Consider the following 27,525-nt stretch of genomic DNA (forward strand, 5'->3'; position numbering starts at 1 on the left):
GATTTGTGCCTGGATGGAGCCCCAGTGTGGGAGTTGTTCATTTCATGACTGCATGTACTTTGGAACAGAGTTGAGCATAGATTTAAGGCAGCTTCTTCTAATTATAGTTTGTTTCAGCATGAGTTTTTGTGCTGTCATTTGAGTCTTAAAACTCCATCATTTTCTGCTGTTTGGCAGGCATGGTTCTTGCATCTTGCTGCTGTAAGTAATATGCCTTGAGCTTAGTTGCAGGACTTTGAATTTCTAGTTACTTCTTGTCATTTCAGCTGTTCTGACTAACTTTGAACCTTAAACTTCTGTAAGACAGTTGCACAGTGTGTATCAAGATGTCTTGGTCTTTTGGTTTTACTGCACGTTCTTTTTTTGGCTGGCTGCTGAATATCTGATATTTCCTAAGACTGCTCAGTTTAGGATTCTGTAATCTGCAAGACCACCTCTAGAGTAGCCCAGCAGTTAAAATCCCCTACTGAAAAATCAACTCCACTGACTTTTGCAGGAGTATTTTGTCAGGGCGTGGTAAAAAGCAGTGGCTGTAGATTTCCTTTTTTACATGGGTGAACAAAAAACCAGCGTGGTTGAAAAATTGCAGCATTACTCCACTGTGGTCACTGAAGCTGATGCCCAGCTAACTCACTCTTGTCAGATGCTGAAGTGTTTGCCTTGGCTGTGTTCTCAGAACATACTGAGCCCTGTCTTTAGAGGGCTCTTGCACTGCTTTTTTCCTCATCTGAAACTAAAATGTGAGTTTTCATCGGAAAACTTTGGCCTGAAGGCTGCTGAAGGTCTTGCTGATGACTGTCTTAAAATTGGCCTTCCTGGCTGTCTGTCAAGGTGATCCATTACTGGAGGTGGAAGAGTTCCCATCAGGACCTTAGCTGCAGTACTGAGGGTAATTTAGTTGCAGTGAGAAGTAGACAGTTGCTCTACTAAAGATTTGTGTGGGTGTGAGGATTTCCAAAGGTTCACGCTTCTTATGTCACTGATTTTTTTTGTTTTCTTCTAGGCTGGATTATTCTGGCATTGCACTCCTCATAATGGGCAGCTTTGTACCGTGGCTGTACTACTCCTTCTATTGCAACCCTCAGCCTTGCTTCATCTACTTGATTGTGATTTGTGTCCTGGGCATTGCAGCCATAATTGTCTCACAATGGGACATGTTTGCCACCCCTGAATACCGGGGTGTAAGGGCAGGTAAGACCTGGAGTTAACTGTTCTGCTTCTTGACTGCCTTTCCTACTTGCCACTTGAAAAAACCACCTTGGGAAGACTTAGGAGAGCTTAAATTTTATAGGCCTAATATTGTTGAATTGGGAGCTTGATGGGTTTTCTTTCAGCATTTACTGTACCCAGCTGGATGCACAGATAAGGGCTGGTGCAAGTCCTGGAAGTGCATTCCTGAAATGGACAGTAACACACGCAGTAGGAAAAGTGCTGCAAAGGATTTCTAGCTGCATCCAGCAGCTTTGCTCTCTCAAAAACTGTCTGACTGCTTGGTGTGTGTATGAGTACTGGTGCCTTTTTTATAACATTAGCAAATCATTGAATGATTGAATTAATCTGAATGATTTGCCTGGCTAAAACACAGAGTTAAGATAAAGACTTATTTTTCTCTTCACATCATCAAAAGAACAAAACCAGATTTGGTTTCACATTCTGAGGTAGGAAGAAAGAGAGCTTTAGGGGGCAGCTATGGAATGTGCACACAGCTGGGTTGGATACTAATATTTCTTGTTTCTTAACCTGCACATGCTGCCTACAGTAAATCTAGATTTCCTGGACAGGTTTGGGTACCTTCAGAGCATTCAGCTTTCCAAACTTAAAATCTCTGTACAGGACATGAATATTCCCCCCATGCCCACTGTTTTTACAAGTTTTCTGTCCTCGCTGCTAAAATCTAAACAAACAAGCAGCGTTCTCTTATATGGCAGATCAGATGAGCACAGATGCTGCTTTTCTGTTTCCTAGGAGTACTTGTGCAGGATGTGGTAACCAGTCTCTTTGTTGTGTCTCCTTGTCTTGCTCTTGAGCCGCTGTGGTGAAGTGAGGCTCGGTCTGTGTGGACTCAGTTCCCTCTACAGGCCGGGAGCAGGAATTGGCCTCACATACCCTGCAGCTGCAGGCACAGCCACTAAATGAAATATTCCAGACAAATAATTATCTGCTGCAACACAGAACTGGGTAGCTTCTGATATATAAAGGAAGTTTGTGCATTTCTTTAGCTTCCTTTCCAATAAATCTCTTCTGGGGACCTGCAGCTTCAAGAGCTGTCACCTCTCTGCTGCTTTGGCAAATGCTGAGTTTTCCTTCCGTAGCTTTTGTGTTTTCATTGTCTCCCTTTGCCACCACAAACCTGACTTCTCCCGCATTTTCTTTACCTCCCAGGAGTATTTCTAGGTCTGGGTCTTAGTGGGGTAATTCCCACCCTGCACTTTGTCATCTCTGAGGGGCTCCTGAAAGCAGCCACCATGGGGCAGATAGGCTGGCTGGCACTCATGGCATGCCTGTACATCACTGGTGCTGCACTCTATGCTGCCCGCATCCCGGAGAGATTCTTCCCTGGCAAGTGTGACATCTGGGTGAGTCTACTGAGGGCCTGGAGCAGGATTTGAAAGCTTTGAAAGCTGGCTCCCCTTGAGCCTTGAAGGATGTCGTGTCAATGTTTTCTCGTTGCGAGTATCACACTCTGCTGCACCAGAAGCAATTAGGTCTTCAAGGGGCCAAAAGGCTCTGGGCTCTCTGAGCCTGGCTTAGCTGGTGCCTCTCTTCCCAAATTGTCACAGCCTGGCTGGTCTGAGTAACTGCTGGTGTGCACATTCACCTCAGTACATTCATGGTTAGCTTAAACAGATGGGCTGCAAACATTTGTGTGTGTGTGTGTGTTGAGGATCCTGCAAAGACACTTCTTTACCTTGTTTCTCTAGAGAGCAGTACATGGTTATTTCATTGATGTTCATTGTGTTCTCTGGGATCTTCCCCATGTCTGGCTCCTCATCTTGTACAGCCAGTGGAAATGCTGGACAGAGATGGTAGGCTTTGGACAGAGATGGTAGGCTTTGGGGGATCTCTGGCCCAGGAGAAAGGATAGTGGGGTGAGCCCAGAAGTGGGTGAGTGGAGGAAACTTGGTGTGAGGGAAAGAATTGTGAAGACTGGAGGAGAAATACCTGGGGAAGGTGCAGGGAAAGGAGCTAGGTGGAGCAAGAGTAGAGATGAGGGGAAGTGGACCTTTGGAAGGCCACAGTAGTTGCACTTTTAGGATAGTTTAAGACCCCTAAAGAAGACTAAAAGTGAAAATGAGACCTGAGTTGTTTGAGCAGCTTGTGCACAGCACCAGTTTGCCTGGTTTGTTTGTTACTTTAATAAGTTAAGCTCCAAAAGCACTGGTGTACCACCAGCTCTTTTCCAAGCTTCCCATGCAGCCTGCAAATACACATTTGTAGGAATATTATCCATATTGATATGGCTTCCCTCAGACAGGGGCATGCTTTGTCATGTAGCTCCCTCACAGTTTTCATTCTGCTCTACTCCAGTTAGTGACATCCTGGGCATTCATTCACAGCATCCAGTTGTTTCTAGGTTTTAATATAATACCACATTTTTCTGTTCTGATAGAGAAATAAAATACCAGAATGCAGGAAGTTGGTAAAACTTATGCCTGTGACCAGGGCAGAGTTTGTACCTGTTATGGTTATGAGATGACCCTTTCTGTCCATGAACGACCCGTGTGTGTCCTGTGGAAGAACTAATTTTAAAACTGTCCTGCTTAAGCCTTTTGCCTAAAGTTCAGAAATTCTCCTAGTCCCTTTGATGAGTTACAGCAGTTCTGTAGCCCATTTTTTTGGTTGACCAGCTGGTTCAGATGACTCTGGAGGGAAGAGGGGCGATGTGTGTGTGCGTGCAGAGAATTTATTATTTTGCCAAAGACAGTAGAGGGGTGGGCTTTGCCATACCAACCTGGAGAGCTGTGCAGCTGAATATGGGACAGTGCTCTGTGTTTTGGGGTACTCCAGGCTGAATATGAGGCACTGCTCGATGTTACTGTGTACTCCAGCTGAATGTGAGGTTGAGGCCAGCACTGCCCCAGGGCTGAAGGTCGCTGTTTCCTTCCCGCAGTTCCACTCCCACCAGCTGTTCCACGTGTTCGTGGTGGCCGGCGCCTTCGTGCACTTCCACGGGGTGTCCAACCTGCAGGAATTCCGCTTCACGGTGGGCGGGGGCTGCTCGGAGGAGGACGGGATGCAGTAGGAGCCGCCCCCAGCCCCGCAGCACAACCAAAAGAGGAGCCGCCGCCGCCGCTGTGAAGCATCCAGGCTACTTAGCAACAGGAATACCTAAGAAGAATCCAAGTTTCAACTGATGAGGCGTGGAGCTTCATGGGGATTCTGACTAACCGAGATAAATTCTATACCTCAAGCAATGGAATAAATCAATTTGAAGACCAGGAAATTCTGAAAACCTAATTTATTCTTGGGATCTACAGATTGAGCTACAGAGGACCCTTTCCAAATCGGCTTCTGTTCAATGCCATATTTATTTGTAGAACTGGGGAGGGATAGCTTAGCAGTTTCCTTTTTTTAAAAAAAAAAAGAAAAAAAATGTCAAGGTTAAATTTATATCCTCTTGGAGGGTTTGGGCGTTGATTTTAGATGCTGTTTTGGGAGAAAAAAACAAATTGTAAATAAGATTTCTAACTTTCTGTTTAAATAAAATTTATATAAATGTTTTAAAAAATGGGTGGGGGGAAAAGGGTTTTTGTAAAGAATGCAACATGCAAGTACCACACACTGTTTCAATTTTGCACAAAACAAACGATTGCAGGAGGACCAGGTAAAATTCCCAGGAGTGAAGCACGCTGGCCCTGTCGATTTTCCTGGTGGCCAGCATGCCCTGGGCATCAATGTGGGGTCCTGGCCAGCACCTGGAGTAGGTTCAGGACATGCACACAAAGGTCTTGAAGGCTGGATTGATCCTGCTGTCATCCAGGTCACAGTGTGAGCAAATGGGTTTGCTCCAGTCAAAGTGGAAAGGTGCATCTGCTCCCTGTCTTGGTGTGGGGGACAGCTGCATCCCCAGCCCCTGTGCAGGGGGAGCTCTGGGGACATGGATGCTCCATGGGGACATGGATGCTCCAGTTGGTTGGTTTAGGTCCATCCCAGGAGCTGGAGCGTGGTGGGATGAATGCGTGAGAAGTGGCAAAGAGTCCAACTCCATCAGTGCCTGCCTGCAGCCAGAGGCCCCAGGGACAGGATGGTTGTCATTGGCTTTGTTTGCTCTGAGGGGAGATGGCAAGAGACTTGTCAGGAGGTCGTTGAGCATGTCAGGGGAAACAGAGGTGGGGTTAAGGTGGGCTGGAAAGAGGAAGCTGTGTGCTCCAGGACTTGGAGTTAACAGGCACTGCAGACCTCAGGCACATCACCATCCTGTGTGTCAGGCTCCATATGCCAAGGCAGTTTGCAGGTTTTTCTTTTTAGGAGGAATAGATCCCTAACCAGCCCAGTGCAGTTCCTTTTATTATTATTTTTTTTTAATTTCTTTTTGTCCTTAGGTCTGCTTTCCATCTGTGCTTTAGCAGTGGGACTGCTGGTATTTCTTAAGCCTAAACCTGAGAGTTCAGTTGGATTGCTGTGGAGCAGACACACCTCCTATATAAGGGGAGGTAAATACCCTTCTCCTGTGTAATTGATGTAGCTTGAGCTTTGGAGCCCAGTCAGAAGCCAGACTGAGGGAGAATCTTTGGAGTTGTAAGGTGAAACGTGAACAGTTTGTTTGTTATGGCACAGGTATTGCTTGGAGGCTTTAGCTGGAAATTCAGAGCAATTACCTCTCTCACAGATGAGTTAAACAGCTCATACCATGCAGTATTTCACAGGCAAGGAAGGTAAAGGGTGGGTGGTTGTTGTGTGGGGTGGCTTTTTTTGTTGTTGGGTTGGTTTTTTTTTTTTAGATTCCCTCAAATTTCAGTTTGCATTCTTCAGGAGAAAGAGATGGATTGCAGAGATCTCCCCATGGATGTCACAGTGTGTTTTGGGGAGTTGCTTTGTCTGATGGAGTCAGGTAGAAGCAGAATGCCCTCCTGAAGCTGAGTTAAGGCTTCACTCCTGGAGTGGAGCAAGGCCAGCTGCAGGAGGAGGTGCTGCAAGTTTAGAGGGATGTGTTCCCAGTAGGATCCTGACACTGGGTGCCTGTAGGGCTGGAAGGAGTTTATCCCAGGTCTGTGGTGGTTAAATGAAGGAAAGGGCAGTATTCTCATGGAGGTAGGGGCTGGTAGCACTGGCACCCCAGACAAGGCTGGGGAGGTGCCCAGAGTGTCTGAGCCAGGTGTGGCACATATCAGAATCAGAGCTGGCTGGAAGGTGCTTTGGGATACCTCTGAACAGCACCAGCAGAAGCAGCAGCCTCCATCCTGGGTCATCCCACGTTCACTCCTCCAAGGGTGATTGTAACCTGGTCCTAACAGCACAGAACTATTACAAAAACACAGTACTCCACCTGCTATTCTTAACCCAGTCAGTCTCTCTGTTCAAGAAGTTTGTGTGTTCCAATGAAAACAACCTAGCTGTGCACTTTTCTGTAGCTTTTGCTGAGAACTCTTCCCAGGTTGGCACCTGAATGCCTTACTCTCAGCAGTCAGAGGCTTGCTTGCTCTGTGTGCAGGTTATTGCCATAGAATAGTTAGGACCTACAGCTTCTTTCCTTCCCCATTAAATAGTGGCCTTGTTCAGTATATTTCTTTTTAACAATTGCTTACTGTTGGAAGCAATGAAGCACATTCTGGGGTTTTGATGGCTGGGGACTCTGGTGATGGTTCCATATAAGATGGGATCTTATTACTTGCTGTATTCTTAACTTCTGCTAATAAAAGAACCAAATTGATTATTGTCTGGTCTGCGTCTTTCTGAGGGGACAAAAGCACAAGAGCTGGGGGAGGAGAGGCTCATTGCTGGGGACTTTGGTGGTCATGGGCAAAATTTTAGGTGAGTTGAGATAAAAGTAGTTCAGGAGGCTTGGACTTAAATTCCTGGTGCAGAGGAAATGCCTCCCACCCTGTGTCCATGTAGAGAGGATTGATCTGGTGTGCAGGTTTGGGCTGGCACCAGTGGGGTTTGACTGGGCAGGGAGAGGGGCTGGGGGTGGCCAGAGCAGCCTGTGCCCAGTTTCTGCTGTTCCTTGGCTGTCAGCTGAGGGCTGGGAACTGCCTGCAAAGATAACACCTAATCCTGCTCTTGTGCTGGCTCACACCAGGTCTGGGTGTCCACAGCTGGGCTGTGCTTTTTGTCAGCTCCTTCACTCAGGAGCTGCAGTGACTAAGAGAGACAGCTCCTGTTAATGACCTCAACAGCTTGATGGATGTCTCAGGATGGAGAATTATTGCCATTGTTATTACTGTTATTTTAATGAAAAGCAAATTCAAGGAACATGGAGAAGGTCAGTATCAGATTTCACACAAATTACACTAAAAGTAGCTGCCACATTTGAATATGAATTGGGTTTATTCTGTTTCCAGAAGCAGAGTGATATTTAAAAGTTGTCTGGGCAGGATAAAATTGCCTGTCCCACCTCCTCTGTGTGTAGTTGTGTTCATGTTCTGCTTCATTCATTGCCAAATACCCTGAGCATGGATTAAAGTGCTGCAATCAAGGTGAGTGTCTGAGGCCATGGCCTGACTTTCTAACAAGCTGGAAATAAATGAAGTACAAGGAAGGACCTCAAAGATCACATAGTTCCAACCCCTCTGCCATGGACAGGGACACCTTTCCAACCACACCTACCTGGCCTTGAACACTTCCAGGGCTGGGGCAGCCACAGCTTCTCTGGGCAGCCTGTGCCAGTGTCTCACCACCCTCACAGTGATGAAATTTTCTGGCGTTTCTGGAAGCTTCACCTTTGCCTTTCTCCAGTAAAATTCATGTTTTAACCACAGCAGCATTGGTGTTCCTGAGCTGGGAGATGCACTGGAGATTCACCATGATCTCGTTTAGCAGCAGCTCCATCTCTGTAGTGGCACCACTGAGCACAGAGTCTCTTTACAGCATAAAAACTGGTCTGGTTGTAAATGAGATGGGAAAATCACTGCCCTGGCTGAGTTCCCAGAGCAGTGGTGTGTGTCCCTTAGAGAGGAAAATGCCACCCCAGCCAGTTCCAGTGGCTGGCTTTGCTCTCACCTCTACCCTGCCCAACCCGTGCCTGTGTTTTGGGAGTTGTCTTGGCACTGGGCTCCCCCAGCTCGATGTTTTCTCTGTCTGGCCAGGCTGGCCCTGGCAGACGGGGCTGTGGGGTGACATCTGCTGCTGGCACGGGCAGCCAGCCCTGCCTGGAGGGAGCAGGCACTGCCACCACCTCCCTGCTGGCCCTTGGCCGTGCTGCCAGCCCGGGGCTCTGTCCTGGCTCTGCTCCCCCTCCTGCACCTGCAGGGACACCAGGCTGGGACTGCTGCCTCTGCCAGGGAGCCTCTTGCCAGCCTGAGAGTGACACTGTCCCCCAGGGCTGGGCAGGAGGAGGTGACAGCAGGCTCCAGCCCCTCTGCCAGGGGCTGAACAAAGTCACTGCTGGCCCAGACACACAAGCAGAGCAGCTGGGGGCTCTGCCTGGTATCACTGGTGTGGGGCTTCCCTGTCCTTTCCCTTGGTGTGAGGATGGCCCCCAGTGAGGCTGGCAGCCCCTGCACTGGCCAGCTCAGCCTCCTTTTGTGCCTGATCCCAACTGCAAACAGCTGCTGTAACTGCAGGGCTGATTTCCCACTGCTGTGTGGAATGAGGTCATGCCTGTGAGGCCACACTTGGAGGTGTAGCCAGAGCCTGCTCTGTGCCCAGCTGTGAGCCAGGGAAAGGCAGGGCTGTGTGACACTGCCAGGTGTGTGATGCTGTCAAGGTGTGTGACACTCAAGGTGTGTGACACTGTCAAGGTGTGTGACACTGTGCCAGGTGTATGACACTGTCAAGGTATGTGACACTGTACAAGGTGTGTGACACTGTCAAGATGTGTGTCACTGTCAAAGTATGTGACACTGTCCCAGGTATGTGACACTGGTCAAGGTGTGTGACACTGTGCCAGGTGTATGACATTGTCAAGGTATGTGACACTGTACAAGGTGTGTGACATTGTCAAGGTGTGTGACACTGTGCCAAGTGTGTGACACTGTGCCAGGTATGTGACATTGTCAAGGTATATGACACTGTGCAAGGTGTGTGACACTGTCAAGGTGTGTGACACTGTGCAAGGTGTGTGACACTGTTTCAGGTGTGTGACACTGTACCAGGTGTGTGTCACTGTGCCAAGTGTGTGTCACAATCAAGGTGTGTGACACTGTCAAGGTGTGTGACCCTGCCAAGGTGTGTGACACTGTGCCAGGTGTGTGTCCCTATCCACCACATTGCCTGGGGCACAGCCAGCCTTACCTCAGCCTGCCCTGGGGTTTTCCTGAAGCCTCTAAAAAGTGTCAGGGAGAATCCAGGTCCCTTCCCAGCTCCCAGGGGAAATCAGCTGCAGGTTTTGGGCTGGTGAAGCCCCAGCAGTGAGAGGTGGCTCTGATGGACAGAGCCTGCAGAGCACCACCAGAGCATTTCCTCCCACTGCTGTTCCCCTGACAGAGCAAACCCTGCTGCCCCTGCTCTGTGTGCTCACAGGCACAGCTGGGATTTGTGGGATCAGGATGGCAGCAGGATGCTGCTCAGCTGGAGGTGAGGGATGGCTCCTCTCACAGCTGCTCGATGGATCCTCCAGCCTCAGCTCGCTGGTCGCTTTTCCTGACCTATTTCCGTCTGCAGTGCCCAGCACATGGCTGAAGAAGTTGAGGCAGCTGCTCTTCCTGGGGATTTTTCTCTTGCTGAAGGGCCCTGAGTCACTATCTCTGTCAGAGCATGAAATGGAATTTGCTTAAGCCCATGTTGGAGCCCAGAGCTGGGGAGGTTTGCTCACGGTCTGCTTTGCTGCAAAAAGGAAAGAAAGCCAGGAGAGCTGTTCCTGGTGTGTGCTCAGGTTTTGAGTCAGGCAAACCTCTGCTCATATTTCTCAGTTTAAGAAATAATCCAGTGCTCACCCCTGTCCCATTCCCTGCAGTTAGCACCTGTGGACAACTCCCTGAGCCACCTCAGCCAGGTATAACTCCCCCAGTGCAGGTATCTCTGCAGGGCAGTGTTTATTGTGGATTAGTGCACCTGAAGCCAAGCACGGCTCACCCCCAGCACAGCAATGTGCATTTGTGTGTCCTGTTTAAGCTGAGTGGACATGGGGCTGCTAATCCTTCCTGACAGGGAGGTCATCCTTGAGAGTGCTGCTGCAGGAGGGCTCTGGAGCTGGGGGAGCTGTGCCTGCCCTGGGCTCCTCCATCTGTGAGCAGCTCCTGGGCCTTGACAGCTGCCCCTTCTCCCTCTGTCCTGCCTTCATCCTTCATCCTCCTGCCTGAGCTGGCTCTGATAAGGTCACTGCCTCTGAAGACTGGAACATTCTCCTCCTCCACTCCTTTGACTCCCAGTGCTGCAGTGATTCCTGGAACCTTCTCCTCCTCCACTTTGACTCCCAGGTTCCCTTCCTCTTTGCTGTGACACCACCTCCAGCCAGGCAAAACCCCACTCTAAGGTCCTGGAAGGTCTCTGCTCCCAAAGTGACCAGGGAAAGGTTCTGTCCTGCTGCCCTGGGGCCCCAGAGCTGTGTTGGCACTCCCTACACCCCACACCCTGTCCCCAGGAGTTTCTGGGGTTTGTGTAGGGCTGTGATGACCACCAGACATGCTGGAACTACAGTGTCTATGTAGAATATGCCATGGATTTGTTTTTTTAATGAGATGGTATGGAACAGTTCATACAAAATAAAAAGAAAAAAAAAAAAAGAAAAAAAAAAAAAAGAAAAAAGCAAAGTGGGTGTTCCCCACCCATTGTCCATAAAGCTCTGTGAGAAGTGGCCTGTGCCCACCAGCTGGGAGTGCCAGCCCAGGGCAGGGAACAGCCTAGGGCAGCTTCAGGGAGCAGGGCAGTGCTGCTCCCAGGGGAACAGTGCCTGTCCCTCAGCTGCTCCTGCCATGAGGAGAGCAGCTCAGTCTCACAGAGAACCCCTGCCCAGAGGTAAGTCCAATGCAGACATGATGCTGCTGTTGGGAGAAGTCCTGGCAGCTCTGGAGTGGCTGCAGCTCTGCAGTCCCGCTGCAGCTGAGGCTCTGGTGCTGTGTCCCCCACTGGGATCCCCCTGAGGAGCACCCCCAGCACCAGGACATGCCCTGGGAGTTCAGAATCCCGCTGGTGTCCCCTGAGCTCTCCTGGAGCCCAGGAGGGATGCAGGTGGTGTGGGATGCTCTCCGTACTGATGCTCGCATCATTCCCGGCCTGGAGCGCTGTCCCTGCTGCTTCTGCCACCTCTTTTTGCACCGTGCTGGCCCTCCTGGTGCTCAGGACAGCTGGGGAAGCCGCAGAGGGTGTCCCAGCAGGGGATCCCTGGCTCTGCTCCGTCCCCCGCCCTGGGCGGTGTCACCGCAGGAGCAGCACCAGGGGCAGCAGCAGCAGTGGGGGACACAAGGAGATGCCGGCGGTGCCACCGCAGTCCTGGGCGTTCTCCTGCAGGAGAAGAGACAAGGGTCAGCCTGTCACCTTTGGGTGATGCCCTTTGAGCAGTGCATGTGGCTAAAAGATCACACCAGGAGCCAGGGAAGGCTCAGGTTTGATTCCTGTCGCCCACAGCAGCCCCCCATGGGCTGGGAGGGCACTGGGCTCCTGGCAGGGTGTGTGAGTGTGTGTGTCCCTTCTCCTGACCCTGTGGATTCCCAGCTCCAGCCCTTCCCGATGTGAAATCCTCCTGTAGGAGCCCCTTAGGGGGGATTCACCGTGTCCTGCTCCAGCCAGCAGCACGGACACCCCATGTGTCCTGGGTTGCAGTGTAGGATGTACACAAAGTATTTATTCTATCACCATCTTCATGAACTGTTGAAACCAAGTGGGGCAGCGCTCTAGTGTAGGGCTGTCTCTGCTCATGGCCCATCAATGCCTTGCCCAGGACTCACAGGGAACTCCGTCCAGGAGCTCTCTCTGTTTAATGGGCCATCAAGGAGCCACTGCACGACTCCTCATCCCATTGGGAGATGCTCTGCCCAGGGGGAGGAGCCAAGCATTCCCACCTGGAGAGAATCTGGGATTTGGGACAGGACAAGCAGCCCTGAGCCACTGGATTCCCAGAGGAGCAGAGCTCCCAGACCTTTCTGTGGGATCACTGCTTCAGGAAGAGCCCCTCACCTGGACTGCTCCCACCACCCTGCTCAGGTTGTATTCTGACTCTGTCAGTGATCCTTTGTGTTATCGCATTTATTTTATTTTATTTTTACCTTTTAACCTTTTCTTTTCTTATTAAATTATATTTCTGACTTGGAGCCTCTCACTCGTTTTGCTTTCAAACCACAACCCCATGCTGCAAGAGGAGAAACAGGCCTATTTTGGGATGCTCCTGGTGCCCCCAGCCCGTGGTGTCCCCCCTGTCCCGGGATACCTCGGGGTGGAAGGCGTGGCACGAGTCCGGCCGCCGGCGCAGCTTCTGCGAGCGCATCCTCTCGCACTTCACCGAGGCGTTGTGTGCCGGGCTGTCAAGGGCTCACAGAGGGCAGGGAAAAGGGAGAAACCCACCCAGACCCTCGGGGACCCCAGGAGAGCTCGGCTGGGTGTAGCTGCACCGCCCTGTCATGATGTATCTGATCAGCTCAGGTCATAATGTGCACCAGCCCAACCATCTCTAGTTCTTATAAGAACTCTCAAGAATTTATCACAGTTACTGAGACACAAACAGGACTAAATTAAGAAAGAAAAGCCTGAGAAGCAGAGCACCAAGAATTAGATAAAGGGGGCCCATGAAGAGATGACCTCTAACCAATCATATTTCCTGAAAGGTGAGTGCAGGATGCATGGACAGGATAGAGAGACCAACCAAATAATGTGTGATGGGCAGCCTTAGAATGTATAAATATAGATTAATGTAAACAATAAGTGGCTTCTGCTCAATCCTGTTGGTTGGTGGCACAGAGGTACCAAACTCCTGCACACCCAGGCAGGATGAGGGAAGGGCAGGGAGACCTGCCCCAGCCAGGCTGTGCTCTCCACCCCATGGCAGTGGGAGCAGAAGTGCATTTCCCACCCTGGTACACAGAGCTGAGAGGGCCTGTGGAGCCCTGCAGCCCTGCCCTGCATGGAAGGATATATTTGACCTCCTTTGCATCCATGGGGACGGGTGGGAAGACGCTGCAGTCGCAGGCGGCGTCCGTGACCAGGAGCAGGAGGTTACTGCTGGTGATCTGCTGGGCCACAAACATCCTGCAAAGGGAGAAAAGGCACAACTCTCCAGCCAGAGCAGCAGCCCTGGCATGGCCTGAACCACAGCAAAGAAATGGGAAGAAAACAGAGATCACTGGGAGCAGAGTGCCAGGATAAACAGGGAGAAGTCCATTAGCACCCCTTTTTTGTCTCTTTTTGGCTCAAATCTACAACTCCATGCTAGGCACAATCAACCCAAGAACCCAACCAGCCAAACCCAAGCCCTCCCCAGCACATCACAGCACTGAGCAAAGCCTGGCTTCCCCCAGAGGTCTGTCAGTGCCTGTTTAATGCATATTTATGTGTGTGCTGGTGTCTGTGCTCTGTGGTCCTGGGAGGAGCACAGCTGTGCTAAATTTCATGTTCCTGGAGAGAGGAATAGAGGAACCCAGTAAGATTGTGACTACACTGGTGTGATGGGAGTGCCCAAGGGGTGTTCAGCATGTCCTGGAGCCACTGGGCACAGAGAAGGCTGGGGATATCAGGCTCAGCCTGCCCACACTGGTGGCAGGGCTCTTGGAACAGAAATACAGGTTTGTGGGGCTGTGCCCACTGCTCTGGCCAAGCTGACTGTGCTGGAGGAGTTCCCAGTATCCCTGGTTATTCATCACCTGGCCTTGCTGCCTTCCAGCCCCTGAGGATTCCTGTGTCCCCTTTTAAAGGTGCAAACGCCAGAGGCAGCAGCTGAGCATTTCATTAGTGCTCCCTTTGAGCTTTGAGAAGCATCCTCCGGCCCATGCACAGACTCAGCCTGCAGGACAGAGGTGCCCCGTGCATCCATCAATCCCCAAGGCAACCTTTGTGCCCAGGATGGAGCACCCAGCCCACCCCTGCTCCTGTGGGATGTGATCAGGAATTCCTGCAGGCCAGGATAGATAATGCTCCTCTGGCAGGGGGGGGGAGTCTCTCCCAAATATCTGGATAAAAGATGCACAAGAGGCACCTGGGAGTTACAACCTAGTTTAGGTTGTAACTAAAAAGGAGCCAAGCAGGACACAGCACCTGCAGCCCCAGCCCAGGGAAGGGGCAGTGCCAGGCTTTGCTTGTGACCCAAAAAGGTCACTGAGTTCCTCTGGATGTGCCCAGAGCTTAATACAACACCTTGTTGTCATCAAATCTGCAACCCATTCTGAAACAATGTTTGGCAAGGCTCTGGTTTTCCTCGAGCCAAGCTGACTAGTGGAGGCTGTTTTTCTAACCTTTAAGTCTTTCCTGCAGTTGATCCAATACTGAGGACTAGGTAGGATTGCTTTTTTTTTTTTTTTTTTTTTTAGGAGCAATTCCAGTCAGATCTGTTTGGCCTCCTCACGTTAGGAAAAGCTGGGTCAGTGGAAATTCATCTTTTTTTTTTTGTCACCTTTCCACATATGATTGCTGATGGCAGCGTGCAACCACTGAAAACAGCCTCTTTTCACAATGATTTTCCTGTTACTTTTGACTTTCCATTCATTTACAATGAAAATGGGAAATAAAGAAGTGGACCCTTGTTTTCAGTTCTTTCAGCCTAACACTTTTTTTTTTTCCATCCCTGTTTTGGATTTTTTGTTGTTGTTGTTTCTGTAGAAATACAGAAAAAGGGAGAAAATAAAAAGAAAAGGAAAGCCAAGAGCATTGCAAAGAGGAAAACTTTCTAAGAAGAAAACCTTTGCCAGAAACATGAAAGAACAGAAAAAACTCCTTTCTGAAATCTCAGAATGGAAAGATATACACATTTAAATTGTTCTCCAGCCACCTCTGCTTATTAACAGATGGTTATAATTTTTTTTGTTAATTATATCTCCTTTCGTGATGAATATTCTAATTTACAGTGACCAACCAATACAAGACACAAAATCCTATAGAATCTACATACAGCCTGTAAGAGCCACTACATCACCACACTGTGTTATATTTTAAACTCTAAAACCCGCTCTTTAGACTTTCCTATTTTGCTCCATTGACCTTTGGATCTCTCATTTAGCAGAAGGGTCTTGTTCAATGCAAAGGGATTCTCCTTCAGCTGCCCAGGCTGTTGTCTTCAGGTGATATAGTAAATAAGGCTTAGTAGCCTACAACTCAAATTAAGCTTTCATTTCTATTTCGATTATAGGTGTCATAGTTTCAGAATCTTTTGCTGAGCAATCGTATTTATATATATATTTTTATATATATATATATATATATATATATAAAATATATATTATATATAATATATATAATATATTTTTATATATAATATATTTATATATATTTATATATATCATATTTATAAGGTTTCCCTGATCCATCTCCCCCAGCAGCAGGTGAACCTGCTGATGTTGCTGCCCGGGGAGGCTGCAGCTCTTACTTTTGGCAGTCCCCGCAGTCGATGAGGCCGTTGGTCTCCCTGATGGCCGGTTCGTACACGAACACGGGGTACTCGGTGTCACAGGGCTGCAGCATGTCGTGCTTCTTGTGCTTGTGAGCTGTGGGGACACACAGGACACAGGTCAGGGACACACCGAGACACAGGAGAGGGACACACAGGTGAGGGACACACCGGGACACAGGTGAGGGACACACCAGGACACAGGTCAGGGACACACTGGGACACAGGACAGGGACACACCAGGACAGGGGTCAGGGACAAACCAGGACACAGGTGAGGGACACTCTGGGGCTGCTCACACGGGGATGGGAACATCCCACGCCTGGGATGGGGAAGGGGAAGGGGCAGGAGATGCTGCCCAAAGCTGCAGGCAGTGGATCCCCGCTCCCACTAGGTGGTGTGGGAAAACCAGCCATGGTGAGAAAATCCTCTGAAATCGCCTCCGAGATCGCCTCCTGCAGCAAGGCCAGACCCTGCTGCCACTCCAGGGACCCCTGTGGCCACCCCAGGCACTGCCCTGACCACCCAGAGACTTCCCTGGCCACCCCAGGGACTCCCCTGGCCACCCCAGGAACCTCCTGGCTACTCCAGAGACCTCCCTGGCCACCCCAGGAACTCCCTGGCCAGGTGAACAGGGACATTCAGTCACAACAAGCCCAGAGCAGGAAATTGGAGGGGCTCAATACGTGTCATGTTAAGAAGAAATCACCAGCAGTGAGCAGAGCTGGCCTGAGAACACAGGGAGACACATGACAGCTCTGGAGCACCAGCAGAGCCCCAGCTAATGAACAGCTCTGGCTCCTGGAGGGAGCAGCTGCTCCATCACTCATCAGTCACTCTCTGTGGGGCTCCCAAACTAATTTGGGGATGGGGTGGGGGAGCTGAACCACTTCCCTAAGCCTCCCTCAAGAAGCAGGAACACTCTTTCCAGGAGTTCAGCAAGATCTGTCTTGCCTGGAACTACCGCCTTGGGCCCTCCTGGCAATTATTTCCTGCAGTTGGAGGCAGCAAAGGCAGCTCCTGCCTCTGCAGGACACAGGGGACTGCTGCTGCTGCTGCTGGAAATGTGGATTTTTTGTTGCTAGGGCAGAGGTGGTTGTGGCTCAGCCAGCAGCCAGGACCAGGAATGGTTTCTACATCAGCACAAAAAGCTCAGTTTGGAGCTCCCACCCACAGAACAGCCAGAGGCAGAGCTCCTGGGGGCACCAGCAGGGAAGAGAAGAGAAGAGGGTCCTCCTCACCTGGAGGATGCCCAGCCTGCAGCAGAAGTGCTGAGGATTTACAGAAAAATGCAGCAAGTGTGATTTAATCAGCAAATTAGGGCACCAGTGATTTACATCACTGTAAAACTCCTCAGTGCAGGGAGCAGTGGGCTCCTCTCCCCCAGCACTGCTGGAGCAGGCAGGGAGCAGCAGAGTCTGCCCTCTGAACACAATGTGGGTTACACGGGAGAGACAAAACCCGCATGATTTTGCTCTGATTTCTCTCCCCACCACGCCAATCCAGCAGCACAAGACAGTTCATTAAGAGTCAGGGGCTGCAGCCCAATCTTGCCTCTAATGCCTGGCCCGGGTGAATGTGATGGGCACTCAAACCCCTCCCTGCAGTGCAGAGAGTCTCTGGTAATTGCACTTGGTGCTTTTTGCTCAGAAATCTCAAAAAGCAGCGCTCAGGAGGCTGGAATTCCCTGCTGGAATCCTCCCAGGCTGTGGCACCCACCTTTTGGTGACACTGTGAGGGTCGTTTTGCTCGGGTTCAAAAGCACAGAGTGCAGCACCACTCCTCGTTCTGTATTCACCCTGGATTCACACTGAATTAATCAGCCCCACTTGTCATTCCAGGGGCCGGCAGCAGCTCTGCCACCAGCCTGGAGCTGTCTGGCTCTGCCCTGCCACCCTTTGCTGTCCCTCTGTGCAAACCCCAGGGAAAAGCCTCTCCCATTCCTGCTGCCCATCACAGGGGCTGACTGTCCTGGGGAGATCTGGGATGGGCAGAAAACGACCCCCTTTCCGAGGTGAATTTCTGACACTTGTGATGGGGAATATCCCTGTTCAGGCTGGAAGGAGAGAAGCTGCAAACACTTTTCTGGCTCTGAGCAGCTGCAGAGCTGGTAAGTGTGTTCTGGCCAGGAAAAGTTCCCAAACTAAGACTAAAGGAGTGTGAGAAACAGAGCAGCATTCCTTTCACTGTACTGGGGGCTGGGAAAGCAGCTCCAAAGCCTGAAACAGGTGGCCAGGCTATCACAGCCTGCAGCAGGGACACTCTGGTCCCTCAGCCACAAACCACCACAGTGCTGCCCCTGGATTTACAGCACTGCCCCTTCAGCACAGCCCTTGGCAAAGGGCTCTGCAGCTCCTGCTCAGAGCAATCCCTGTGGCCACCACAAAAGTTGGGGCAAACTGCTTGCAAGAATTGAACATATGGCTCATGGCAGGAGTGGCCAAGAGCCATGACACTCATTTTCCCCCTGTCCCTGGTCAAGAATTACATCCTTTACTAGCTCCTGTTATTATATCATGTTCTTTACTAGCTCCTGTTATAATAAAGCAGATGGAGTTCAAGGGCCATAAAACACAGTGGTGTGAAGGACAGGGTGCAGGGAGGGCTGGATGAGACCATCAGCATGGAAAAGGCACAGTGGAAGTGGATCTGAGGCTTCTCAGCCAGTGTGGGATAAAGGCTGTCACAGTGGGTGTGGAGAACCAGGCCCCACAAGGGAAAAGTCAATTAAAGATAAATGTGGCCAGCACCAAGGTGTGTTTGTAAACTGGCACAAGTGGCCTGCACAGACCTTAAGGTGTTTTTTTTTTTTTTTTGTTTTGTTTTGTTTTGTTTTGTTTTGTTTTTGTTTTTTTTTTTGGCACAAGCTGAATGAAAAGACACTCCTTTAAAAAAAAAAAAAAAAAATCCAACTCCTGCACAGAGACAAGACCTATGACAGAGATTATGCTTAAACCTTCTGCCACTTAATTTTCTGGGAAGCAATGCAGGGGCAGCAGTATTGAGAGGTTCAGAGGAGCCCAGCAGCGTGTCCATCATCAGCAAAAGGCTCAGGCTGAGCCTCTGCATGCACACGCTGGACATCAAAATGTTATCAGCGCCCTGAGAGTCTGCTGGTCAGGGATTAGTAAACAGCCAGAGGAGCTGATAACAAATTGCAAACTTTATAGCAAAGAGTGAGTTAATTCCAGGCTGTCGCTGCTGCCATCTGCACTTCCAGAAAGACTTTGTCAGACATTTGGCAACCAATCTTTCTGAGCAGCAAAGGCAGTTGCTGTGCCTCGTTATGGAGTGTAGAGCCCAGATTGTGAACTCTTTCCCACCAGCACAAATCATGCACTCCACTCAGAGGATTTACCCTGGGACACAAAATCTGCCGCCTAGTTACCAATATAAACTGGAGAATTTAACCAATTATCTTGGAAAATATTTTCTGTGTATGTTACTGTGCAGTAAAAAAAGCAAAAAAACCCCACAACAACAAAACAAAACAAAACAAAACAACCCCCAATAAACCAAAAAACCCCAAAAAAATCCCAAAACAAAAAACAAAAAAACCCAAAAAACCCCCAAAAAACTCAACCCAACCCAAACCAAACCGAACCAAAAAAAACACCAAAAAAACCAACCAACCAACCAAAAACAACAACAACAACAACAACAAAAAACCAAACAAAAAAAAAGCAACAAAAAAAAAAAATCAAAAAACCAAACCAACCAAACAAAAACTTTTATGATCTACAGAATTCTAGAAATAGTTCTTTCTAGGCTGCACGCCTTGGCTGGAAGTATTTTTGGCTTAATTAAAAAGCTTTCAAACCTGTGCTGATGTCCATAAAAGCAGAAGCCCTTATGAACACAGGGAGAAACTGAGATGCTGAGGGCAGAGAAAAATCTGTGGCAGCAAACGTCTTCTCAGCACCTCTGAGAGGCAGATCTGTGTGATGAGTGCAGTCTGAATACATATTCCAACGGTAAATCTCACCTTCCCAAAAAAAAAGGAGGATTTGGGAGGCAGGGACAGGCTCAGTGCTGCAGAGCCAGAGGTGCACAGTGAGGCAAGGGACAGCAATAGACCCTTGATGGTTAATTCCTCTGCACACAACCCGGAAAAAATGTGTGTGCTCCATTTCTCCCTCACAAAATGTCTCCTTGGCTTCACATTTCTCGCACACACCAGCCCTGGCGCGCAGTCAAGGAAATGTTAACGTCTCTGGCAAAAACCTACAGCCCCTTTTAACAACATGTGCAATCCATTTCTCCCAGCCCCAATAGTGTTCTTCCAGCCTGCTACTCCCCCACGCACATGGACACTCATTTTTTTCCCCTCTGCAGACAGCCCTCTCCTGCTCTTCCTCCTCTCCATCCAGTGAGACACATTCCAACTGTGTCTGTTTCTCCATCTCTGTCTCACACACACATCTCGCTGGGCAGAGAGTAAATTGGCACACACCAGGCAGATATGGAGATCCAAACACAGGCACAGCCTGGACTCTGTCGTGGAGGAATTTCTCACTTGCCTGCAGGAGTGGATTTATGAGTTACAGAACATACTTATCAGCTGAAATGCTTGAAAGTCCTCCTGCATTATCCCAGAGCTGGGCTGGGGTTTATCAGAAGGAGCTAAGCCATGGTGTGTGGAAAAGAAGACTTCAGTTGCTTGTTAATAACTGAAGTCTCCAAGAGCTGTGTAGCTTGTCCTGGGAGAAGGCAGGGGTTGGTCTTTGGTTTGAGAATATCAGTGAGGAGAATGGGCCAGCTGGGAACCCCAGGGCCAGCCAGGCCACAGCAATGAGTGATGATGCTGTCTGTGACTGCAGCCCCTCAGGAGGCTCCTGTGCTCCTTCTTTTATCAACTTCTCAGTGGCAGACCTTCCATCACCAGCTCAGCCAGCTCAATGAGCAGCAGCACCAGGGAAACACAGCCAGGCTCTGCCTTGGCCCTGCCACACCTTTCTGCAAGTCTCCCACTGTACAAAAGGTGGAAAAAAGTCTTTCCCAGCCTAGGAATTTCTATAATTCTCTTTTTTTTTATAACTGTGAGGTGGTTCTACTTACAGTGATGGAAGACAGCCTTGGCTGGAGAGGTCCATGACACACAGACACACAGTGACAATGGGGACACGTGGCAGTTTCACAGGATGGCAGTGACATGGAGATGTGGATTTGCACACAGCAGCCGTGGAGGTGATGTGGGGAAGAGAATGAAGGAAGCACAAAAGGAAATGGTGATGAGCAGGACAGCAGTGGCATCCCCCCTCCCTTTTTGCTCTCCTCAGGCACAGACTGATCCAGAGTGCAGGCACAGAACATCCACAGCAGGAACATCACTCTGGCCTGTTCCCCTGGAGGAACAGCCTCTCCTGAAGTGCCATGAGCACTGCACCTGCTCATCTGACTCTTCCTCACCAATTCCTGATGTCCTGCTGTGTGTTACAGGGGACAGCTGCCATCTCTTTGGAGCTGGAGAGTGGGACCCACCTACCTCCTTCATTAGAGGGGAATTTCACTTTCAAAAAATGACTGTTTCCTCATTCTGCCAGGAGAGTTCAGTGCAGAAGATCCACAGCTGGCATAGTTACCACTGTCCCCACTAAAGGCACCACCAGTGGTTAATAATTAGCAAGACTAATTACAGCCCCTACTTGGCTGTGCAGGGCACACCTCCCCTTCCCCTCTGAGTCTCCTCAGGGCCAATAACATCCCCCCTGCCTGCAGGGGCTGGGCTGGGACTGCAGGGATTTCCTGGGCTGTTGCAGGACAAGCCACTGCTGTGCAGTACCACGTGCCATCCTCTTCTCTCCTCCGGAGCAGGTCCAGTGGGGCAGTGAAGACCCTCTGTGTGTTATTGAACTCTGAGGTTTCTGTCTGCTGGACTCTGGGGAGACTCCTGCTGCACCCCTGCTCTGCCCTGTCCTGGAGCAGACTGGAAGGGAGGCTTTCCAAGAGAAGTTCTTTGCAGCTGATGGCCTCTCTCACCCCACTGCACACAGGGAAGGAGTGTCTCCCCTTTCCTCAGCAAATTACCCTGAGGGAAGCAAGCAGTGTGCACACCTCACCCTGACCACCCTGCTGAATGGGGGTGGGAATGGGGGGATCTGGAAGCTGGGCTCCAGTGTCCATGCAGGAAGGGGTGTGGGGCACAGGGCAGGCTCCCTGCACAGGGCCAGGCTTCCCCAGGCAGCTTCTCCTGTCACCAGTGGCTGCAACACTCACGTGCTGTGGGGCTGCTGGACTCTGGTGTACTCACCATCTGCCAAGTTGTCTGAGTGCCAGAAGCTACTCATGTTAAACTCCAAAAGGAAGCTGTCAAAAGAGCAAGAACAGAGGATGCTTTTTCAGCAGCCTGGAAGGATGCAGGTGTCAGGGAGATGGCCCTGTCGCCCAGTGAGTATCAGCTCTAAAATGTTTACTACAAATTTCTGGCAGTGCAAGTCTGATTTTTTTTTTAAATTTTTAATTTTTTTTCTCTCCCCTCTCCACATGGTAGAATGTAGCTCTGTGGATTTGTACTGTGGAAGATCTGAATGGGTTTTTTCCTGTGCAAGGGGCTTGCCAGTGTAGGAAGGAACAAGAATGGGGAGATAATAATTCCTGAGGCTGGGAGGGGATTCAGCCACTGCAGGACCCAGCTGAGGAGCAGGCATGATGGCCATCAGAAACCCACACTGGCTGCTTGGAAGTGACTACAGGGAATTATTCTGTAGCAGCAGAATCCTCAGAGCTGGGATTTATCATATCTCTCCTTTCACATGCCCAGTGAGCTGAGCATCCTGACTTCAGCTTGAACTCTGATTCACCCCATAAGTCTGAGGTGAACCCAGACCCAGAGGAGAGCCTCCCCTCTCTCCCTCCTTGCCTGGCACTCAGAGCTGAGCTGCCTTCAGCCCTGTCCCCCCGTGAGAGGAAGATGAGCACTCACTCCTCCCAGGCAGGAGGACTCTGCACCAAGGAGCCCCAGGAGACCCAAGTCCTATTTCTGCCTCAGGCACTTTGTACTGAGTGATTTCAGGTAAATCCCAGCCCCACTGTGGGCCTCTGCCTCTCAAAATGGCACTAGTAATAGCTCTGTGTGTGTGTCCCAGGGGCAGAGCTGAATGTCAGGAGCAGGCTGACAGCAATGCCCTGTGCAGGGGCTGCCACCCACAGCTTCCCCTTCTTCCTGCTCTGAGCCTCCCAAACATCCCCATCTTCTGGTACTCACATGAGGAAATCACTTATCAGCCACTTCACTGCAGCTACAAAGGCATAAATTGGCTGGGGAACAAAGGGAGAAATGAGAAATGCCATAAGGACCCGGGCAGAGAGTTTATAATCGTTATGCAGCACCCCACATTTTACACCAAGTCTCCCTCCACTGATCAGGGCTCTGGAAGGCAGGCTGGAAATTCAAGGTCTGGGCATCACTGGAAAATGTTCAAAATACATCAAAAACCAGCAGAGCTGCCCTGCTACTAATAATACCTCCTCACCCCCTCCCCATCAGGGTCAGGGAGTTTATCAGGAATGTCTGAAGGACTTTGAAGATGTAATTGCTTGATGATTTCTCTCCAGTGTGGATGACCTTCAGAGCTCAGAGCAGGAGAGAAACACGGCTAAATGGGACACCACCAGTGCAGGATGCTTTTGTGCTCTGAGAGCCAGTGGTGTTTTCTGGGACAAGTGACAGCACTGCCCAGGATTTGGTATCATCTGCCATTGATTGATTATGCTGAACTGTGCTTTCATCCAGCTCGTCCTCAAGATGGCATGACTTCTATCATCTTCCTGCTTTTCAGCTACAAATTGGAAATCCAGCATTATCCCAGGGACAATTCATCTGGCAGAGGATACTGCTGCTTCTTTTCTTCGTGGTAACCACAGCTAATTTTCATCTCCCTCCCTCATCATCATGTCCTCAAACCCAAAACAGATGCATCACAGGATGCAGGATAATGTTCCATCATCGATGACTTCTCTTCAGCCAAAATAAATCAGCAAATAGTAAAATGTAGAGATGGTTGGGAATTTGAGTGATTTTTATGTCTATACATGAAAAACTGACTTTTCTTGATTTTTTCCTTCTCAAGGGTTTTGCTAAGAGGAGATGGGAGATGGAGGCTGGATGCTCACCTTTTTATTCTCTTCCCATTTCACCTCATTTTTGACAGCTCATAGTTTGGGACATTTCTTTCAGTGATCAGAATTGGAGGATATAATCAAACAAATATTTTCACTACAATCACCATGTTATCTGGCCAGCTTAAGTACAGCCATTGCAAACCAGACATTGTTAAAGTGTTATTATCAAGAACATTGTTAAAAGGTAATTTTTTGTTGAAAATTCTTTTACTGGGAAAAAAATAAATTACAATGTCACTCTGTAAGGAGTATTTCCTGCCCTCCTTCCAGTGTTAAAGGATCACAACAATAATGAACATATCCCTGTTTAGGGCTGTGTCAAGCAGTTTGAAGTGCTGAGGAGTTACTTTGTTCTGCTTGCTTGAGGCAAGGTTGGGAAGGTGGAGTGGGATTAGAGTGGGAGTTTGGATCAGCCTAAAGAGAGGTTATATTTGGGTATTGGTAAAACCCTTCACTTTATTTATTTATTTATTTATTTTTTTAATTTTTTTTTTTTTTTTATTATTATTATTTTTAATTTTATTTTTTTTCCCTTGGGCTACCAGTGCTCTTTCTCCTGCCCCAAGCTCACTCATCCCTCCCCAGTGAGATCCTTTAAGGCAACACTGGAAACCAACATCAGTGGCCACCACTGCTCCAGGAATCTGCCTGGGGTGAGTTTGGGCAGTGCCAGGAGCTGAAAGCAAAGATCTCCTGAGGTTTTTTGGGGACTGCTGGAGCTGCCCTGCAGGAGGAGACCAGCCCAGGAGGGTTTTCTGGGGACAATACATACACTGAGCAGGGGCCTGGCTCCGCTGTGGTGGTGGTAGGGCACCTTGCACATGGCCTGGTAATCATACATGGTCACCCTGCAGGCAAAACACAACAAGCAAACAGTCAGAAACAGGCATTGCAGACACCCACGGGACAGACACGTCAGCTTTTTGCTCCAAAAAATGTCATGTATGAACAATTTTCCTGGATTTGCTAAAGCAGTGACCTGTTTACACGTGGCTTTGCTGGTTTGGCCAGGGCTGGATCTTGCAGAGCAAGAAATACAGGCTCTGGATTCATGGAACTGGGTCAGTCCAGGAGGAAATATGTCCCTAATTTCAGGCAGTGAGTAAAGCAGGCTATGGAGCAGAGGAATTATAATTGTAGCTACCTCAGAGCCTGTTTTCAAGGCACTGAAACTCTGAACTCTCTTTTGACATTTGGCTGAGGGAGTGCAGTGAGGTGAGCAGAGGGATTTTTAAGAGAAATGTGGTCAAGCAGCTGCAATGCTGCATTTGTGGGGCTCAGACAACCTCTCCCCAAAAGCCTTTCCAGTGGCAGGAGGAACTGAAACACCCCAAAATACCAAGAAATGTTTCCCATAACATCTTGCCCTGGAAAAGACAGAGAAGCAGCTGCTCTCTGGTCACACAGAGATTGGAAATTTCTGCCTCTCTCTGTGTTTTGCAGCAGGTGGAAGAGCAAGAGCTGAGGAGAAACAATCTGTGTGTGTGTGCTGATGGTGGCTGAGCCAGTCAGCAGAGGGGGCAGGTAGCTGAAGGAGCTCTTGTGTCTGAAAAAGGGACTCACATGCACCATCAGCATGTGCATTTTCCTTGCTCAAGTGTTTCTCAGAGGGACCAACATGCTCTGACCCACACAGCAGGGAGGAACAGTGTGGAGATCCCCCACTCACCTCCTGAACATGCCCATGTTTAGCAGCTGGGTCATCACCGAGCCATCCACTGCACCAAAAAATTTTCCAGTCTGCAAGCACAAAAAAGGGGAAAAGCAGAATAAAACTGTAAATTTTCCAAATCTGCTCGATCCAGGTTCCAGTCTGGGGGCCTGCTGTGCATGAGGAGGGTTTTTGTCAGGAGGCAATGCTGAGCTTTGTCCTTTGGCTGGCTGCAAAGCCTGAGGGAGGATTTCCCCCATCACCAGCTGGGCATCCTGCACCATCCCTGCCACGCTTGGAAGTGATTTAGCCCACGTAAGTCCCTGCAGCTTGTGTCAGAAACAGGCAGACTCTCAAGCTGCAGGGACCCAGGGATGCTGAATCACTGGGAGCCTGGACTCTCGTGTGGGTTATTGGCAATCCATGTTCTCTGGACCTGAATATTCCATTTGAGCCTCTCTGCTACTCGTGTCCACAGTGGTTTTGGGAGTCTCTGCTCTCCTGCAGCCCTGGGTGAGCTGGCCCACCATGCACCAGTGTGATGGACACATTTATTTAGGTAGCAAATGCAATTTTACATCTCAGTGCTGTGTGAGTTCTGGGCAGGCAGTAACCCCAACAGCATGACACAAACCCATCCCTCCCTGTGGCTCACACACTGTGCACTGGCATAGAGAGAACTAAACTGCATTTGGGGTTACAACAACCCCCCAGTCCTGTTTGCATGGCCAAACTAAAGGTGGGGCTTGTGGTCCCATATGTGCCTTGGAGTCAATAACCTCAAATACAGATCCACTCTCCAATCTGGTAACTGCTGCTTTAAAGATTTCCTCAAACAAACAATTCTGGCCTTCCTGATTACTAAACCATGACAAATCTATTGCAAAAATGCTTCAGACCTGTCAAGTCCAGGGCTGTGTTCACAGGCAAGTGAATGAAATGTTTGTAAATAATGGAAGTGAGGATATGAGCTGTCCCCTGTCTGTTCTCCTGGCTCATGGGTCCTGACAGGGTAAATAGCTCCCATGTGTTATGTGGAAGCATTCACACAGCCTGGGATGTTTTGCTTTCCCACTGATAGGCTGGCAGTCATTTAGCATGTATTAGCAGATGACAGATGACTTCATTTATTTGAGTGGGACATTTCCACAAGAAAAAAACCCCAACTCTTAGGCAGATTGACCTAAGAGCACATGGTAATCATCTAACAGTAGTGTTACATGGCTATGAGCCTCTTCCCAAAAGGCTTTAGAAGTCATTTCACTGTATAAATTGATACATAACATCAACTCCCCTTTGAGCATTTAGGCTGTAATCGTCTCAGACAGTCCAATGTGCCTGAGCAAGCAGGAACTTTTTTCACCTCCCTCGCTCTTTCAATCTGATTAGGGTGGTGAAGAGGCCAGCTGCTCCCATTTCATACCAGCCTGCAGACCCAGCAGGGAGATTTAACACACTGCAGGCAGTGGGGCAAGGAGAGGGGGGCTCAGCAAGGCTGGAAATGTGTCCCATCCTGTCAAGGGATGCTGATGCCTGGCTGAATTTCTCCATGTAGGACATCATTTGTATAGGTATAAAAATGAGGAGCTATTAGTGAGAGTACAGCCTAGGGAGTGTGTTCAGGGAGACATCAGCAAACTGGCCTCCAACACCAACTCAGGCACTCAGCAGTGACACAGAAAAGCATCACTGAGGAGGAACCAAAGTGGGGCTGTACCACAGCAACATTTTGTACAGCAGCTCTCATTACACCCTGCTTCCCCCAGTGACTGCTGCTCTCCTGGGCACCCCTCTGCTGGGTTTTCCTCCTGACTCCCATCTCTGGGCACGTTTCCTTGCCCTTTCAGAGGCTGGCACAGCATGACTGCTGTGACATCCTGTGTGACACACACTGTGTCACTGCCCTGCAGCTGATGAGTGCACAGAACGTGTGCAGGCAGGGAAGAAATGCAACCCAGAGCATGCATGACTCACAGGCTGCATCACTGCTCACATGCATCCCTGCTTTACTGGCTGATTAATTTACACTTTTTGCACACTCAGAAACCGTAGACAAAGTGTATCACTGCTCACATGCATCCCTGCTTTGCTGGCTGACTGAGCAATTTGCACTTTTTGCACACTCAGA

General features: G+C 49.5%; 2 protein-coding genes and 1 pseudogene across 8 annotated transcripts in view; 2 read left to right on the forward strand and 1 right to left on the reverse strand.

Moving 5' to 3' along the window:
- The window catches only part of ADIPOR2 (adiponectin receptor 2), a 44,668-nt gene extending 37,797 nt beyond the window's left edge, over window positions 1-6,871 (forward strand). For all 6 annotated transcript variants that reach the window (XM_083859747.1, XM_083859748.1, XM_083859749.1 and 3 more), the window contains 3 exons: window positions 1,004-1,191; window positions 2,383-2,576; window positions 4,112-6,871. In XM_083859747.1, coding sequence (XP_083715873.1) covers window positions 1,004-1,191; window positions 2,383-2,576; window positions 4,112-4,243 — 514 coding nt within the window. In that variant the 3' untranslated portion in view covers window positions 4,244-6,871. The remainder of the gene's footprint in view (window positions 1-1,003; window positions 1,192-2,382; window positions 2,577-4,111) is intronic.
- A 4,583-nt stretch (window positions 6,872-11,454) lies between these two features.
- CACNA2D4 (calcium voltage-gated channel auxiliary subunit alpha2delta 4) overlaps window positions 11,455-27,525 on the reverse strand; it is a gene marked incomplete at both ends in the record, with an annotated part of 122,963 nt that continues 106,892 nt past the window's right edge. Inside the window, 9 exons of the mRNA XM_083860114.1 lie at window positions 11,455-11,541; window positions 12,464-12,529; window positions 13,149-13,278; window positions 15,605-15,722; window positions 20,684-20,704; window positions 21,876-21,931; window positions 22,830-22,882; window positions 24,519-24,594; window positions 25,416-25,486. Of these exons, the coding sequence (XP_083716240.1) occupies window positions 11,455-11,541; window positions 12,464-12,529; window positions 13,149-13,278; window positions 15,605-15,722; window positions 20,684-20,704; window positions 21,876-21,931; window positions 22,830-22,882; window positions 24,519-24,594; window positions 25,416-25,486 (678 nt within the window). The remainder of the gene's footprint in view (window positions 11,542-12,463; window positions 12,530-13,148; window positions 13,279-15,604; window positions 15,723-20,683; window positions 20,705-21,875; window positions 21,932-22,829; window positions 22,883-24,518; window positions 24,595-25,415; window positions 25,487-27,525) is intronic.
- Window positions 18,887-20,299, forward strand: LOC310908180 (annotated as a pseudogene). Its single transcript has 3 exons — window positions 18,887-19,534; window positions 19,806-19,873; window positions 20,086-20,299. The product of its transcript is annotated as an uncharacterized misc_RNA (transcript).

This window comes from Zosterops lateralis (assembly GCF_965231275.1).
Source record: "Zosterops lateralis genome assembly, chromosome: 4".
Taxonomy (NCBI): domain Eukaryota; kingdom Metazoa; phylum Chordata; class Aves; order Passeriformes; family Zosteropidae; genus Zosterops; species Zosterops lateralis.